At 41.4% G+C, this 14,642-nt stretch overlaps 2 protein-coding genes across 4 annotated transcripts in view; one reads left to right on the top strand and one right to left on the bottom strand.

The window, feature by feature from the left end:
- The window catches only part of nup133 (nucleoporin 133), a 26,358-nt gene extending 18,706 nt beyond the window's left edge, over positions 1-7,652 (bottom strand). The window contains exons 1-7 of one of the 2 annotated variants that reach the window (XM_079681820.1): positions 7,513-7,652; positions 6,222-6,351; positions 5,104-5,219; positions 3,173-3,276; positions 1,695-1,928; positions 1,027-1,197; positions 100-255 (exon numbers count right to left, since the gene is read on the bottom strand). In XM_079681820.1, coding sequence (XP_079537946.1) covers positions 100-255; positions 1,027-1,197; positions 1,695-1,928; positions 3,173-3,276; positions 5,104-5,219; positions 6,222-6,337 — 897 coding nt within the window. In that variant the 5' untranslated portion in view covers positions 6,338-6,351; positions 7,513-7,652. Of the gene's footprint in view, positions 1-99; positions 256-1,026; positions 1,198-1,694; positions 1,929-3,172; positions 3,277-5,103; positions 5,220-6,221; positions 6,486-7,512 lie in introns of those variants that run through there. The other variant, XM_079681819.1, reaches the window with a different exon arrangement.
- taf5l (TAF5-like RNA polymerase II, p300/CBP-associated factor (PCAF)-associated factor) lies at positions 7,149-14,505 on the top strand. 2 transcript variants are annotated; one of them, XM_079681841.1, is made up of 6 exons: positions 7,149-7,543; positions 8,597-8,738; positions 9,574-9,678; positions 10,336-10,682; positions 10,889-11,302; positions 11,842-14,505. In XM_079681841.1, exons 2-6 carry the CDS (start codon positions 8,600-8,602, stop codon positions 12,634-12,636), a joined length of 1,800 nt encoding a protein of 599 aa, XP_079537967.1. In that variant the 5' UTR covers positions 7,149-7,543; positions 8,597-8,599; the 3' UTR covers positions 12,637-14,505. The 2 variants fall into 2 exon arrangements, with proteins under 2 accessions (XP_079537967.1, XP_079537966.1); XM_079681840.1 differs by having other exon boundaries at positions 7,151-7,543; positions 11,839-14,505.
- Positions 14,506-14,642: the final 137 nt, after the last annotated feature.

The following is a 14,642-nucleotide window of genomic DNA, read 5'->3' on the forward strand; positions in this document are numbered from 1 at the left end:
AGTGATATCTTTCCAACAGCAAGGTTCTGAATACCTCCTCCAGCTCTGTATGAGACTCGATCACACTCTCTGTATGTTCTGATGCATGCTGGTACTGACCCAGATGGCGTCGGCGATGCTCTCGGTCAGAGCCTTCTGGACGTCCCAGTTGAGGACCTGGTGCTCCCAGCTGTCCCCCAGCTCCCACTTACTGAGGTTGGAGCTGCTCAGTGTGTACAGAGAGCTGGACCCCCCCGCCCACATCACACTGTGGAGCTGCAGGGAAACACAGGAAGTCAGAGTGGAGACGTACAGCATCTGAACACTAGACGGTAACATATTTACTTACTTTACATATTTACTAGGGGTGCGAATCACCAGGCTCCCCACGATACGATACCATTGCGATACTTAAGCCACGATTTGATAGTATTGTGATTCTACGATATGCTGTACTGTATTGCGATACGATATATTGCATTTCTGATTTCTTTCTCCGCTGAATCCATCTTTTTTTTTGACCACTGACTTTACCTAGAGCCGTATATAAATCTCTTTATACTCTGACTGGCCATGACCGCGCAAGAAAAAGCTCAGCACCATCTATTGGATTGAAAAAGCAATTGTAACCAAAACCTTTCATTTGGATTTGCAATATGAATAGTTTATATAATAAAATATCGATACTTGGCGTCCTTGTATCGATACAATATCACCACGCAAAGTATCGCGATACTCTGCTATATCGATTATTTCCCCCTCCCCCATTCATTCTAGCTTTCAAACTCTGATCAAAGTAGAGAAGTATCAGATTATATAAGAATTAGTTTGTTTGAAAACATTTATTTATTTTTTCCACTGCCTTTTTGGAATAAACAAGCAGATTTTACTTTTCAATCGCATCTGGACCTTTCTTAAATGTTTTCTCACCACAACAAGCGTCTATTCATCGGTCAGCCCACGAGTGAATCACAGACAAAAGACTAAAACAAATGGATATCGTAGTCACTACAATTATTATGATAATGATATGTTAGTGAGACTCACCGTGTCGTTGGCCGGCGGGGAGAGCATGCCGAACAGACTGGAGACTCTGCGTCCGATCCCAGAGAGAACGCCCTGCCCTCGCAGCAGCGCGCGGTACTGAAGCTTTCCAGAAGAGTCTACACTCGCTCTCATGAGATGGTTCTTCTCTGAGGTCAAGATGAAGCTCCCGCCCTGAAAAAAGAGGACAGGAGAGTTAGAAAAGATAGACGGAGTCAAACCCGGGTCCCCAAAACAGAGTCTGAGCCCCATTACATCCAACAACAAATCCCATTTACTGAAGATGTACTTGCTGTAGAGGCTCTACGGTTAGTAGAAGTTAAGTAGAAGAATAAAGTACTTAAATAAATGTACCAGGTAAAATTCCACCAGTGGGAAACAATGTATACCTAAATTGAGTCCCTACGAAGCTAAAGGTGGCTTAAGGCTGTGACGCGTGTTCAATAAGAAAGTCCGTTCTGATGTTGAAAGTGTTAATGATGTTTAATAAACAAAATGAAACACATGATGACTTAGGTAGGAGTCAGACCACACAGTCAACAGAATAAAGCACAATCTCACCCTCTGTCAACCGGGAAGTGCTGAACAATTACAAATGAAAGTGATGTAAACAAATCATATGGATGTATTAATATACTGAGGCTGAATAGCATAATTGCTCCTACACTTACTTTGACAGCGAGCACAAAGTTGCAGAGGTCCCCCAGGTCCACGTCTGTCTCGGTGAAGTTCCCCTCCTGAGACAGACTGGGCCACAGGCGGGCCGTTCCCTCCACAGACAGAACCAGCACGGAGATGGACTGAACGCCGGCCGCCTCCAGAGGAGCGGCGGAGGAAACGGCCACCAGGTCGGCCGTGTAGTTGTACTCGCTGTCGGGAAGCTGCAGCTCCTTACACACCGACAGCTGCAGGACAACAGAGGGGGGAGGTGGAATGTATTAATAATCTGTGAGGGTTTCCTCCTGGGTGGGGAGGGTTACTTGGAAGGTCACCTATTAGGCAAAACCCTCTCCTCCATGTCTCTTCTACATCAACATGTGTCCCTCTTTTTCATGTCTCTTCTACATCAACATGTGTCCCCTCTTCTTCATGTCTCTTCTACATCAACATGATTCTCTCTTTTTGTCCTGATCCATTTCTATAAAAACCTGTCTGAAAATGAGCTGATCAGATTTTGGCCACTTGATGATGTCATAACAATGTGTTGGCTTGTGTAACCATTAGCCAATCACCAACCAAGGTAACCCCCCCCCCTCCCTTATCACCTGAATCTCCTCCGAGAGCACCATTATGTTCTTTTTAACCAAATCTCTCTCAGAGGGGCGTGGGGAGGGGCTCCTTATTTTCATCTAAAGTAACAGACAGAGAATCAGCACTTTGGAAACAGGGCTGAAACAGAGGGGATTATGGGTAATGCTGCAATGATCCGTTTGGTGTTTCAGCCAATCAGAGACAGGTTCTGTATATATCTGAGACCTGTGATATATTGATGAGAAACAGTAAAATAATAGGGGGGCTTTAAAAATGTTTTCCGTTAAAATGACTAGTTAGCTGCAAAAGAAAGTAATCCGAGCATCACAATATTCACGTAATGTAACCTGATTACTGAAAATATCAATAAGATGTTTTTTTAATTACGTTTATTATGTAAGACAAGAGAACTGAATGTGAACTAAGAAAAGAAGAAGCCAAGATATTTAGGATCAAAAATGTGTCCTCATATTTTAGGCTTACAGAAAAATATAGTTTACAAATAAATAGTGTTTATAATTTAGTATTAGTGGTTTTTGTTTACTTATTTTTACCATGGATTTGTACACATTTTATTTGATTACATTTTACTCTTCTTTATTTTGACAGCCCAATCATTCTATAGCTGCATTTCATTTGCACTGTTCTTCGTTGGTGTAAAACTGTACATGTACCCGCTGTGGGACAAATAAAGGACTGCTGATTGCTGATCATTCATTTCAATGGAATAGGCTGGGAATTACTTTCCTTTTTAAATCAGAAAATACTGAAAAACCCAACACATTGCAAACCACACCCCTTTTCTCCCCCCATCTCTGCAAAGGTGATTAAATATGGAAACATGTCTTCTGTACTCACAGTCCGTTTACTGCTCTAGTGTCTGAATCTTAAAGTGTACCTTTGCCACGGCAGTCTGGCAGATCTTCCAGATGATCAGTTTCTCTCCACAGATCATCCAGGCCCAGCCGCTCTCATCCACCTTCACTGAGATCTGGTCAATCTCTAAAAAGAACCGACACATACAAAAAGGTTTAGTGGCAATTCTGCAGCAGGACGCCGTACTTTTAACAAGCCCTGTCAAACAGAAAAGTGACGTCAACAGTGTTGGGAAAATACTGAATGTCCTCTTCCAATCTGAGAGTAACATGATGACAAAGGTATCCCAACTGCAGCTGTGAACATGACAGGATGTGTGATTACCTAGAAGAGCATCAGGACTGTTTGAGGCATATGATAGCTATGTGATTAACATGATGATTCAGCCTCTATGGAGAGAGACATATGACAAGCATGCTCATTTCTGACATGGAGCTAATCTGAAGTAAACATTGAATACTGCTTTCTATTCCTCCATCTTGTGACTGTGGAACTCCCTCTCTTGTATTTGTGACCCGCTCTATCGAAATCAGTCGGAAGTCACAACGGCTCATTTCAAAATAAACGTGGATTTGCGTAAAAAAACTAGTTTTCCGGGGTTCGGGTGTTTTGTTTGATTTTAAATGAACAAAGTCTTGGCTTTCAGAATATGAAACTTTTATTTCCAAAATCACACGATACATACATGTTTGAAGCTTGTAAAGGGAAGATGACACCTCTCAATACGCACCCTGCTGTTCCGCAGCGCAGCCCCCCCTCCCTCCGCTGACATTATGAATGTAAGGCATAGTAACCATAGATAACACGGCAGGGTCCGTGAAAGTTTGTTTTCATCTGATTTCAATTAAACAAAGTCTTGGCTTTCAGAATATTAAACTTGTTTCGGCAAATTCAGATGATAAATACAGCTTTGAAGCTTGTGACGGCATGATGACAAGCGGAGAACGGAGTAACTTAACGTCACAGCAGGCATAACAACAGCCGGTGTTTCTTGTGAGGGTTTTCCCCGGGAAACAAACACAATACACACAAACGCAAAAATACACAAACATATACACTAGGGCTGAACGATGAATCGATTTTAAATCGAAATCGCAATTTGATTTTTTACATTTTTTTTGTTTTGTTTGTTCTTCTTGTGTGTCAGTCATCCACACCAATCAGAAGGGCTGTGCTCCACATGTACCAGCCATTGTTAACCAATCAGAAGTGGCCCATGATAGAAGGTGATAGACAGATTGATCCAATCACCTGCCAATTATTTTTGAAAGTGCCTGCCCTTTCCAAATGGCTTCCAATGGAGCTTTCCTAGATGGTTTGGTGAAACAAACCGTCTGAGTCAGGTTAGTAATGCTCCATCACATGTTTCTATTACAGGGTGAATCTTAAACTGAAGCTTGACTTTAAAGCAACCCAACGGAAGTTTCATGTAAATGTAGTACACACACACACACACACACACACACACACACACACACACACACACACACACCCCACCCCCCCCCCCCCCCCAGACCAGTAATCCAAACAAAAATATCTTCCCTCCGTTACTACTTTGATCATTTGTTAATAATCAATCAGATCGATGGATTCCAGAGAAGAGGAAACTTTGAAGGTCAAAATGATGACAGTCATTATATAATGTGAAATATTTTTGATTAATATTTGGAGTACAAAAACAATCCTGATATCATTAGAAAGCTAGGAATCTCCTCTTTTCAGCAGTCTATACAACTCAAAATGTGTTTTCGGGTCAATGCGACTGATTTCGATGGAGCAGGTCACAAATCAGCATGTGAAGGACACTGTTCAGGAACTAGTTGATGCTCTGTATGTGATGACTACTTCCATTCTTGAGAGGATCAGAAATACATGGATCCTGAGATTGAAGCTCAAGCCGGGGACCAGGGATATTTTCCTAACAAACAGTAACAGGGATGAGGTTTTCTTTACCCTCAGCCATAGTCAGGGCCTCCATCACTTTGACGGGCAGCGAGGAGCCGAAGGTTTGCAGATCGTAGTTAAATAAATCTGCAGCGGCATGGCTCTGCGTTCTGGTGGGTGTTCCCCTGATGGAGAGAGATTAAGAGTGAATACACAGAATACATTTGAATACTCTCTAATAAACCAATCTATTAAAAAGGGACAGAGACATATAAACATTGTGTACTATATACATTAAAGATGTGTGCCGTACAGTAGCTTTTAATTAAAAGTAAACTATATCCTGTGAGGTAGTGTAAGGGGGCTTCAATGTATATGTACAGTATGTGCAAATGGTTCATGAGGTTGTAGAGATATGGACACTAGTATAATATAGTTTAAATATAATTATATCACAATGTTTCAAATAAAGTTAGAAAAAAATATATTTAGACACAAACAGAGGTGGAAGAAGTACTCAGATCTTGTACTTGAGTCAAAGTAGAAGTACTCAGATCTTGTACTTGAGTAGAAGTACCTGAGTTTAGGAATACTCTGTTACAGTAAAAGTCATGCATTATAAATGTTCCTCAAGTAAAAGTACAAAAGTATTCTCATCAAAGCATCAGATTGGTCCATTTCAGAATAATATATTATTTTTTATAATGATTGATCATTGAAGTGTTCTCAAAGCTGGTAAAGGAGCAGCTAGTTTGAATGACTTTGTATACTGCAGGGTAGCTTGTGAATTTACTCCAGGTGGAACTAAAGTCTGATTTAACACTTGATTATATTTCACATCATTCATCCACATATGTAAAGTCACTAAAGGTATTAAATACATGTAGTGGAGTAGAAGTACACCGTATACTTCTGAATTTTAGAAGGTGGAAGTACAAAGTAGAAAGAAAATACTCAAGTAAAAGTACCTAAAAAAAAATTGTACACAAGTACTTGAGTAAATCTACTTAGTTACAACACTGACAGAGGCTAGTAACAGTTAGCAGCAAACTGACACAGCCGTTAATTAACCGTTATTAGTCAAAACCATGGTAACCACAGAACAATGAAGAATGATGAGGGAGTACATGCACTAAGTTACTTCTTCCACTACATGTTAGATGTTACCGGTCAGTATGTGTCCTCACCTCCCGGATAGAGTCGCTCTCCTCGGGGAGAACAGCAGGTTGGTCCCGCTCTTCCTCCCGGAGCTCCTGCCCTGCTGCCGGCGGCCGGAGTTCGGTGCGGCGCGGGGGGTAAACATGCTGCTGTGGCGCCCTTTCACCGGTCAACAGGAGACAAATGTACAAGAAATGTACCGTAAAAAACAATATAAACACACCGCTAAACCTCGCTGTACAATCCAAAAACAGCGCGCGGTGCAGTCGCTTGAAATATGCGTCATCACCGGGTCAAAGGAAAGCCCCGCCCACTATCTATTCTTTTTTTTAATAATATATTTTTTATATATTGTCAGAATCAGAATACCTTTATTAGCTCCACAGGGGGGAAATGTACATTTTTAAAGCAAAAGAGCCAGAGACAGCTTAATGTTACCTAAGAATCATGCATAAAAAAGTATTAAAGATTACACAATTATAAGAAAAAGTGACACTATTTACAAAATACACATCCTGTAACAGTTCTGGGGATAACACAAATAAACCTCCTATATCTATTTCAAAACAATCAAATCTTGTCTGACTCAAGTCCTTGTAGCTTCGTTTCATTTGTTGTCTTTCTTTAACTAGTAAGCAGACTGCAATGCAATATTAAATAACGTCCCTGTCATAAAGTCAAGTTCTACAATTGAAAAGTCTTGATTTGCTTTTCAATCGTTTCCATGTCCTGTGACCCAATACTTTGAAATACTACACCAGACAAGTAGTTTTAATAGGCTTTTGGTGCTAACAAGCATCCCTTTCTTTTGTATTGATCTTTTAAAAGAGACCCATAAAGTATATTATGAAGTGTTACTAATACCAATGTGAAAAATACACCACTGTAAGTAAAAGTCATACATTGAAAACGTTAGGAGAAGAACACGTGCTCTTTTAATCCCTTGAGTGGAAATCAATAATGCATTTAAATAGGTTTAAGTAAGTAAGTTGTTTCTGTTTTTTGTTTTATATTAATTATGCCCTTAGTTTTGAATGAATGAACACTGATGTATATGTGCCTTTTTCTGATGTATTGGAATAATTGTTCAATAAGGTCCAGGCATAGGTAGTAGACCCTCAAGAGGTGTTGATAAGGGAAAGCAAGGAGCTCGGGTCGATCACCGGTAGCGGTTAGCCACAACAGAGATGATAGCGGCTAGCTAACTTAGCATGTTTTAATGGAGCCTGACCGGGGGGCGGAACACACGATGGAGTGGCAGCGACTGGCGTAGTTTCACCCGGTAAAAGAGTTAAAACTCCACCATCTCTCACACAGTACCTGAGCACGGAGAGAAACTCCACGATATGCAGTGAGTACCGAGATCCAACCGGCGGTGCTAACGGAACCGGATCAAATCCCGCGTAAAGTCTGGAGGCCCGTTAGCTTAGCTGGTTAGCTTAGCGGTTAGCTCAGCTCAAACATCTTCCTCTAATGTGGAAACATGCCGGCTTTTAGACTAGATTTACGCGTTAATACTGTGATATTTCAAGCGTACACACTCGTTTTCATTCTATTGTATGTATGTATATCGTCACTGAAGGTGTATTTTATGTGATTGCCTTTGTAAACACATTAGCTCGCTTATAGTAAGTAGTAGTCTAGTAGTGGTATACATCTATGTCTGATGCTGCAATATGTTTGTCTTTTACAGAACATTTCAATTTATTTTGAATATTTTACATTGTGTAATAGTTGTGATAAATGTATTTTCTAGTGTAGATGTGTTAACGTTTTTTATTTGAAATATGTTTATACCTTTTTTATATATAAAGTATGGTTTATTCCACTATTATCAAAATATACGGCAAAATGTAATCTTATATTATTTGCATACAAAATTACTTTAACTATCAGAACAGTTGACAAACTAGACACATTGATTAGTTGGTTAATAATAATCATTGCAGCTCTAGATAAATATATTACTTCATTGTTGTAGCTGGCAAAGATGGAATTGATTTGAGATCCACAACATAGGTAGCATGATATAACAAAATATGTATTTATTGATTATAATTATTTTTCTTTGTTAATATTCTGAATATGTACAGTAACATAAGCTGTCAGACAAAAGTAAAGGAGAGAGCTGTACAATATTTCCCAATGAAGTGGAGTAGAAGTAGGAAATACAAGTAAGGTAAAAGTATTATATAGTATCCGTTATTATAACTTTTGTATGCATGCTTCTTAGGGAACATTAAGCTGCCTCTTTTCTGCTGTAACAACGTAATTGTCCCCTCTGTGGGACTGTTAAAGGTATTCTGACTCTTGAGTAGGTCAACATTGTACTTAAGTACTTTTACTTGAGAAAATTACATTCCCAACACTGATACAAAAACAAATGTGTTTATGTATTTTCCAGGCCATGAAGCGGGTTCGCACTGAGCAGATCCAGTGTGCCGTGACTCAGTACCTGAAGCGGCGGCAGTATGTGGAAACTGACGGCTCTCTGAAAGGAGCCAAGCTCTTCCAGTCAGCGGAGGAGATGGCTGCCAGCCTCTCAGGTGAATAACTAAACAAAGACGAGGATGTAATACCATTTGTCTTTCACATCAGATATGTCACCACAACAGGTCAAAGAGAACTATAGTATTTCTTCTTCAAAGCCTTTATTTCGTAGCTATTTTTTTTACATACAAAACATAATAATGGACTTCTTAGGTTTGCAGTTTGAAGGAATTTGTCTTTATGTTTTGGTGAATAACAATAAACTCATAGCAAAACAGTCACATCAAAGAACATAAAGTAGTTTTAATAGAACATTCGAAAATAATTAAGTAAAAATGTATGTGTTTTTAAAGTGAAGGAGCTATTAAGTTCTGTGCAGGTATGTGTTTTTAAATTGGTATGTTGGACACTCTAAAAACAGCCTATTTTTAAAGATACAGAATGTCCTCTTCCAACATGAGAGTAACATGATGACAAAGGTATCCCAACTGTAGCTGTGAACATGACAGGATGTGTGATTACCTAGAAGAGCATCAGGACTGTTTGAGGCATATGATAGCTATGTGATTAACATGATGATTCAGCCTCTATGGAGAGAGACATATGACAAGCATGATCATTTCTGACGTGGAGCTAATCTGAAGTAAACATTGAATACTGCTTTCTATTCCTCCTTCTCGTGACTGTGTAACTCCCTCTCTTGGATATCAGCATGTGAAGGACACTGTTCAGGAACTAGTTGATGCTCTGTATGTGATGACTACTTCCATTCTGGAGAGGATCACAGATACATGGATCCTGAGATTGAAGCTCAAGCCGGTGACGAGTGATATGTTTCTAACAACTAACATATCTATTTGTACTCTCTCCTGAACCTCCCTCTCTGAGCAGTGCAGACGGAGTCGGGTTGTGCCAACATCGTCTCTGCGGCGCCGTGCCAGTCCGAGCCGCAGCAGTACGAGGCTCAGTTCTCCAGGCTGCGTTCCTTCCTCTCAGGTATCAAATCCAAAAATCCACCAAATCACACGTCTGGAAAATATGGTATGATATTGTCATTGCCAGATCTTGAGATAGATTTTTGGTGTTTTCTTTTTATTCTTTGCCTTTGATTGTTGGATTGATTGATTTATTTATGAATATCTCATTAGTAAATAATTTTTGATTGCACCAAAAGTCAATCATTCAATATTTTAGCAATATTGCTTTTTAAGGAATTTGGTCATAAATACTGTGATTTCTTTTTTTGTATTTACTCCACATTGCCCAGCCATGCAAATAAATTGCTCCAAGTACTTTTTTTTATTACAAAACCCTAAGAACGGACTAAACCCACCAGACTAAGGGACAGTTTCATCCCACTGGCCATCAGACTGTTAAACACCTGAACTTTTGAAAGAACATCCATAAAAATTCATCTGTTTGCAACTCATACAGTATATATCAATATTCCAATCACTTGTATATAGACTATTCTGCACTATTTCTACTATATTCTATTTTATGTTATTTACTTGCACTATTTTCCCTTTTATTGTGTTGCACTGTTGGAGGAGTCTGTGACCTAAGAATTTAACTGTCGCAACTACACTGTAGCTATGTACACATGACACTATGCACAAAAGCCTTGAACACTGTTTATTCCCCAATAATCAGAAACAGAAATATCCTGGGCGAAGGAGGTGAGCGGCCTCCTCTACCCGCTGTTCGTCTACCTCCACCTGGACTTGGTGCACTGCGGCCTGAAGGGGGCAGTGGATGGTTTTTACAGCCGTTTCCACACCCTCTTCCTCCAGGACAGCGAGCAGCGCGCCACCATAGAGCAGCTCCGTCATGTTCTCACCTCTCAGGACGTCGCAGCCAACCCCAAACTGAGCGCTTTCCTGGAGCACAAGTACGTGGTGCACCTGACGGAGCCGGCGTACAGCTACCTGCTGCGATACCTGCAGAGTGAGGACAACAGCGCCATCTGCAGGGCGCTGAACACACACCTGCAGGTGGAGGTGAGAGCTGAATCCAGATCAAATGCACGCTGAAGGGTCTTTGAGCGTGTTTTGAGCACCTAAGATTTTCATTGTCGTAACTACACTGTAGCTATGGACACATGAAAAGAAAAGCCTTGATGTATGGTGTCTTGACACATGGAGCTGCTGTGATGCAAGTCAAATTTCAGATTTGACCAATAAAGCATTATCCTATCCTATCCTAGGTCGCTGCGTCCGTGCGTACAGACTACCAGCTTTATGGAGCTGCCAGTGGTGCGACTGCTGTCCCAAACCCCGCCTCCTCCTGGGCAGGAGTAGACGGAGTGGAGGGTGGTGACGGGGTGGAGGTTCCTGCAGGGATCCCTCAGAGCGAAGTGGCCCTCGAGGCTCTTCAGGACTGCATCAAGAAAGTCTGTGAGGGCCCGCCCACGCTCACCACCGTGTGTTTCTACGCCTTCCACAACACGGAGCAGATGCTGAACACGGCGGAGGTTTCTGCCGACAGCCGGCTGCTCTCCGCCGGATTCGACAGCTCCACCGTGAAGCTGTGGAGCCTGAGAGCCAGGAAACTGAAAGCCAAACCGCATCAGGTCGACGTGTCGCACATTCACCTGGCCTGTGACGTACTGGAGGAGGAGGTGAGTCGGCTTTAAGGAGAAATATCTTCTGGTTTGAAATGGCTTCATTGTGTTTACAGCAGGTTTACTGTGTAGATGACATTGTTTTGAAATATGGGGCTGCACCTCATGATTATTCACTATCTGTCTCTATTTTTCACTCGACCAATACATCTTTTGGTTTTAATACTTGAGCATCAGAATGTAGAAAAATATTTATCACAATTTTCCAGAGTCTTTAGGCCAACTGTATCTGGGTAAAAGCTGAACATATATCTTATGTTTGCTTGCTGTTGCAAATAAACAGTGATTATTCTAGATGTTTGATTTGCTTAAAATTAAAGAGGGTATTATGAAAACTGTCACTGTTGTAAAAATGTTTTTGAATTTGAAACAATCAGATGAATCCATATTAAACCAAATGTTTTACAATTGATACATTTGAAATGGTAGTTTATTCAACAGATGTTTATTTTCACATAATCCCAACTCCCTGTCAAACAATTTCAAAAGGGAATTAGACGGGTAACGCCACATGTCTCGTTGTTTCTCCCCAGGAGGAGGAGGAGGACGGCTCCGGCAGCGAGGTCAAGACGCTGCGCGGTCACAGCGGCCCGGTGTTTCGCACGGCCTTCCTGACAGACAGCTCCGGTCTGCTCTCCTGCTCCGAGGACACCACGGTGCGCTACTGGGACCTGGGCAGCTTCACCAACACGGCGCTGTACCGCGGACACGCCTATCCCGTGTGGGACGTGGACCTCAGCCCCTGCAGCCTCTACTTCGCTAGCGGGTCCCAAGACCGCACCGCACGCCTCTGGACGTTCTCCCGCACGTATCCGCTGCGGATCTACGCCGGGCACCTGGCGGACGTCGACTGCGTCAAATTCCACCCGAACTCAAGCTACCTGGCCACCGGATCCACGGATAAAACGGTGCGTCTGTGGAGCACCCAGCAGGGGGCGTCTGTCCGCCTGTTCACCGGACACAGAGGCCCCGTGCTGTCTCTCGCCTTCTCCCCCAACGGGAAGTACTTAGCGTCCGCCGGAGAGGACCAGAGGGTGAAGCTGTGGGACTTAGCTTCGGGGTCGTTGTTTAAAGACCTGAGGGGACACACGGACAGCGTCACCAGCCTGTCCTTCAGCCCCGACAGCAGCCTGGTGGCCTCGTCCTCTATAGACAACTCTGTGCGGGTGTGGGACATCAGAAACTCCCACGGCGTGGCGCCAGCTGACGGGTCGTCTAATGAAATGGTGGGACTTTACACGGGGAACACCAGCAACGTGTTGAACGTCCAGTTTATGGCCTGCAACCTGCTGCTGGTGAGCGGAACAGCTCAGGAGAAAACAGAACAGTAGCCACAGTTTTGTTTGTATTCACCAGTTTGTACCAGTTTTCTTCACTGAGACTCCTACGGATTAATGGCAACACCTGCACAAGAGTGAGATGTCCTCCCTCTTTTCAAAGCTGGCTTGGATACTCACTTCCAGACCAATTATAACTTTTCTTCTGTGTTATTGTCTAATTACCAAAGCGTCTCCACTAGATGTCAGTATTAAATAATTCCTCAGTCTGAAGGTCTGGTGCCTTGGTGGTTAATAGCTGTCGTGCACAAGTCTTATGATCTCTAAACGCAGCATATCAAATGTGACTGTTGGAAAATATTCTTCCTGTGGAATAAAACAAAAACCCAATCTGCAAAAAAATAGTTTTACCCCCCGAAAAAAAAAATGAAAATGCTGACCTGAGAAAATACCATAGACTGTATTAAAAAGGTAAACGCCAGACTGCACCAATTAGTATTATGGGATGAGCTGTTTGTGCTGTACAGAATATGATCAGCACCTTCTGCAGTGACCGACACTTCCACCTGTTTAACACGATGTGCAAATGTCATTTAGAAAAACTTGTTGAGCTGTTTTACCCAGAGCGTCCAAAACAGAGATCAAGGAGGTGTTAGCCTAGCTTAGCATACATAATGGAACGGGGGGGAAACTGCTAGCCCAGCTTTGTCAAACAAACAAACAAAGCAAAAACACCTTTAAAGAATTCTGAAACCTCTTATTAACCAACAGGTGAAGCTGATCCTGTGAGTAGGGCTGAGTATCGTCTGAAAGTGTTAATCTCGTTTGCTGAGGTCAAAACAAACCTTTATTTTTAATACATTGCTTTGAGGAATTTAAATCGGCTTTACTACAAACATTTTTGGTCTCAAACATTTTAATTTGAATCAGGAAGGATCTGTAAACGACAAGATGATAAATCTGACCAATCTGAAATGTATTTTTGGCTTTCGGCACTTGACAGTTTTTGATTCTTGGTGCTACAGACACTTCTCAGGTGGTCTATGGCTTATTGGAAAAGGCTTATAACATGGATACCCTTTGTTTCTGTCCTCAGGCTATCCTTTTGGGCACTAAAGTAGAAATGAATGTAAATAAGGTTTGTCTTTTCTTTATGCAGCAAAAACAGACGTATGATGACTCTGGGTAACAGCAAACAATGAATATTATCTAAATGTTGAACTACTTTACCTGCAAGAAGTACTTTTCATCTGCTGCCCCCTCTCCTATATGTTAAAAATGCATGTATCATCTGATACCACAGCTATCATACGGTCTATCCATTACAGACAGAGAGGATAGCATCCCAATTCTATATCAGTTTAAAACAAATCGATGTCTACAGGAAGAACATTTTCAGGAAAGGGGAACGTGTGTTGCATTGACGTTCATGGAGTTCAGAGACTGTATTAGGATGTTTTTAGGGTCTCAAAGGTCACATACAAACACTAAAGACCATGGGAACTTTAAAAAACACCAGAACAGGAAGTGGTTGTTTCTTCTCTAGGTTTGTCTCTAAGTAAAACAAAATTGTAAATAGCCTTGTTGAGGAAATCTCTAAGAATCAAAGGCTGTATTTTTCGCATTATTCTGCGAGTGGCACAAACTGCAATGTTTAAAAAGTGTAAATAAACTGTATTTTTGTAATATCTTGGCTACCAAGTGTCGCCATCCAGGTTGTGCTTACAGAGGGCTTAAACACATTGATTCAGATATCACACGTTGAAAGTGTGATTTTATTTCTTTTATATATATATATATGAAGTTGTTTTTTGAATATTCATGGACTCAACCTGGAAGACATGTTTTATGTTTGTCAGGAAACTTTCTTCCCCTCCTGTAGCCCTAAAAACAAGGAATAAATAACAGAATTTATTTGAAAAATGCTTCTGTTAGATTATTTTGTTCATAACTTTGCAAAGAAGATTTTTTGTTTTTGTTCTGTTTGTCCACAGGTTTACAGGAAAAAAAAAAACGTGACGTACTGGAGGAGGAGGCGAGTCGGCTTTAAGGAGAAACAT

Source organism: Notothenia rossii, assembly GCF_949606895.1.
Source record: "Notothenia rossii genome assembly, chromosome: 1".
NCBI classification, from domain to species: domain Eukaryota; kingdom Metazoa; phylum Chordata; class Actinopteri; order Perciformes; family Nototheniidae; genus Notothenia; species Notothenia rossii.

Excerpts from the sequence above, each read along its gene's own strand:
- taf5l (XM_079681840.1), top strand. The coding sequence starts at position 8,600 with ATGAAGCGGGTTCGCACTGAGCAGATCCAGTGTGCCGTGACTCAGTAC. Across the intron at positions 8,739-9,573 it reads GATGGCTGCCAGCCTCTCAG|TGCAGACGGAGTCGGGTTGT; the intron begins GTGAATAACTAA and ends CTCTCTGAGCAG. Across the intron at positions 11,303-11,838 it reads GTGACGTACTGGAGGAGGAG|GAGGAGGAGGAGGACGGCTC; the intron begins GTGAGTCGGCTT and ends GTTTCTCCCCAG.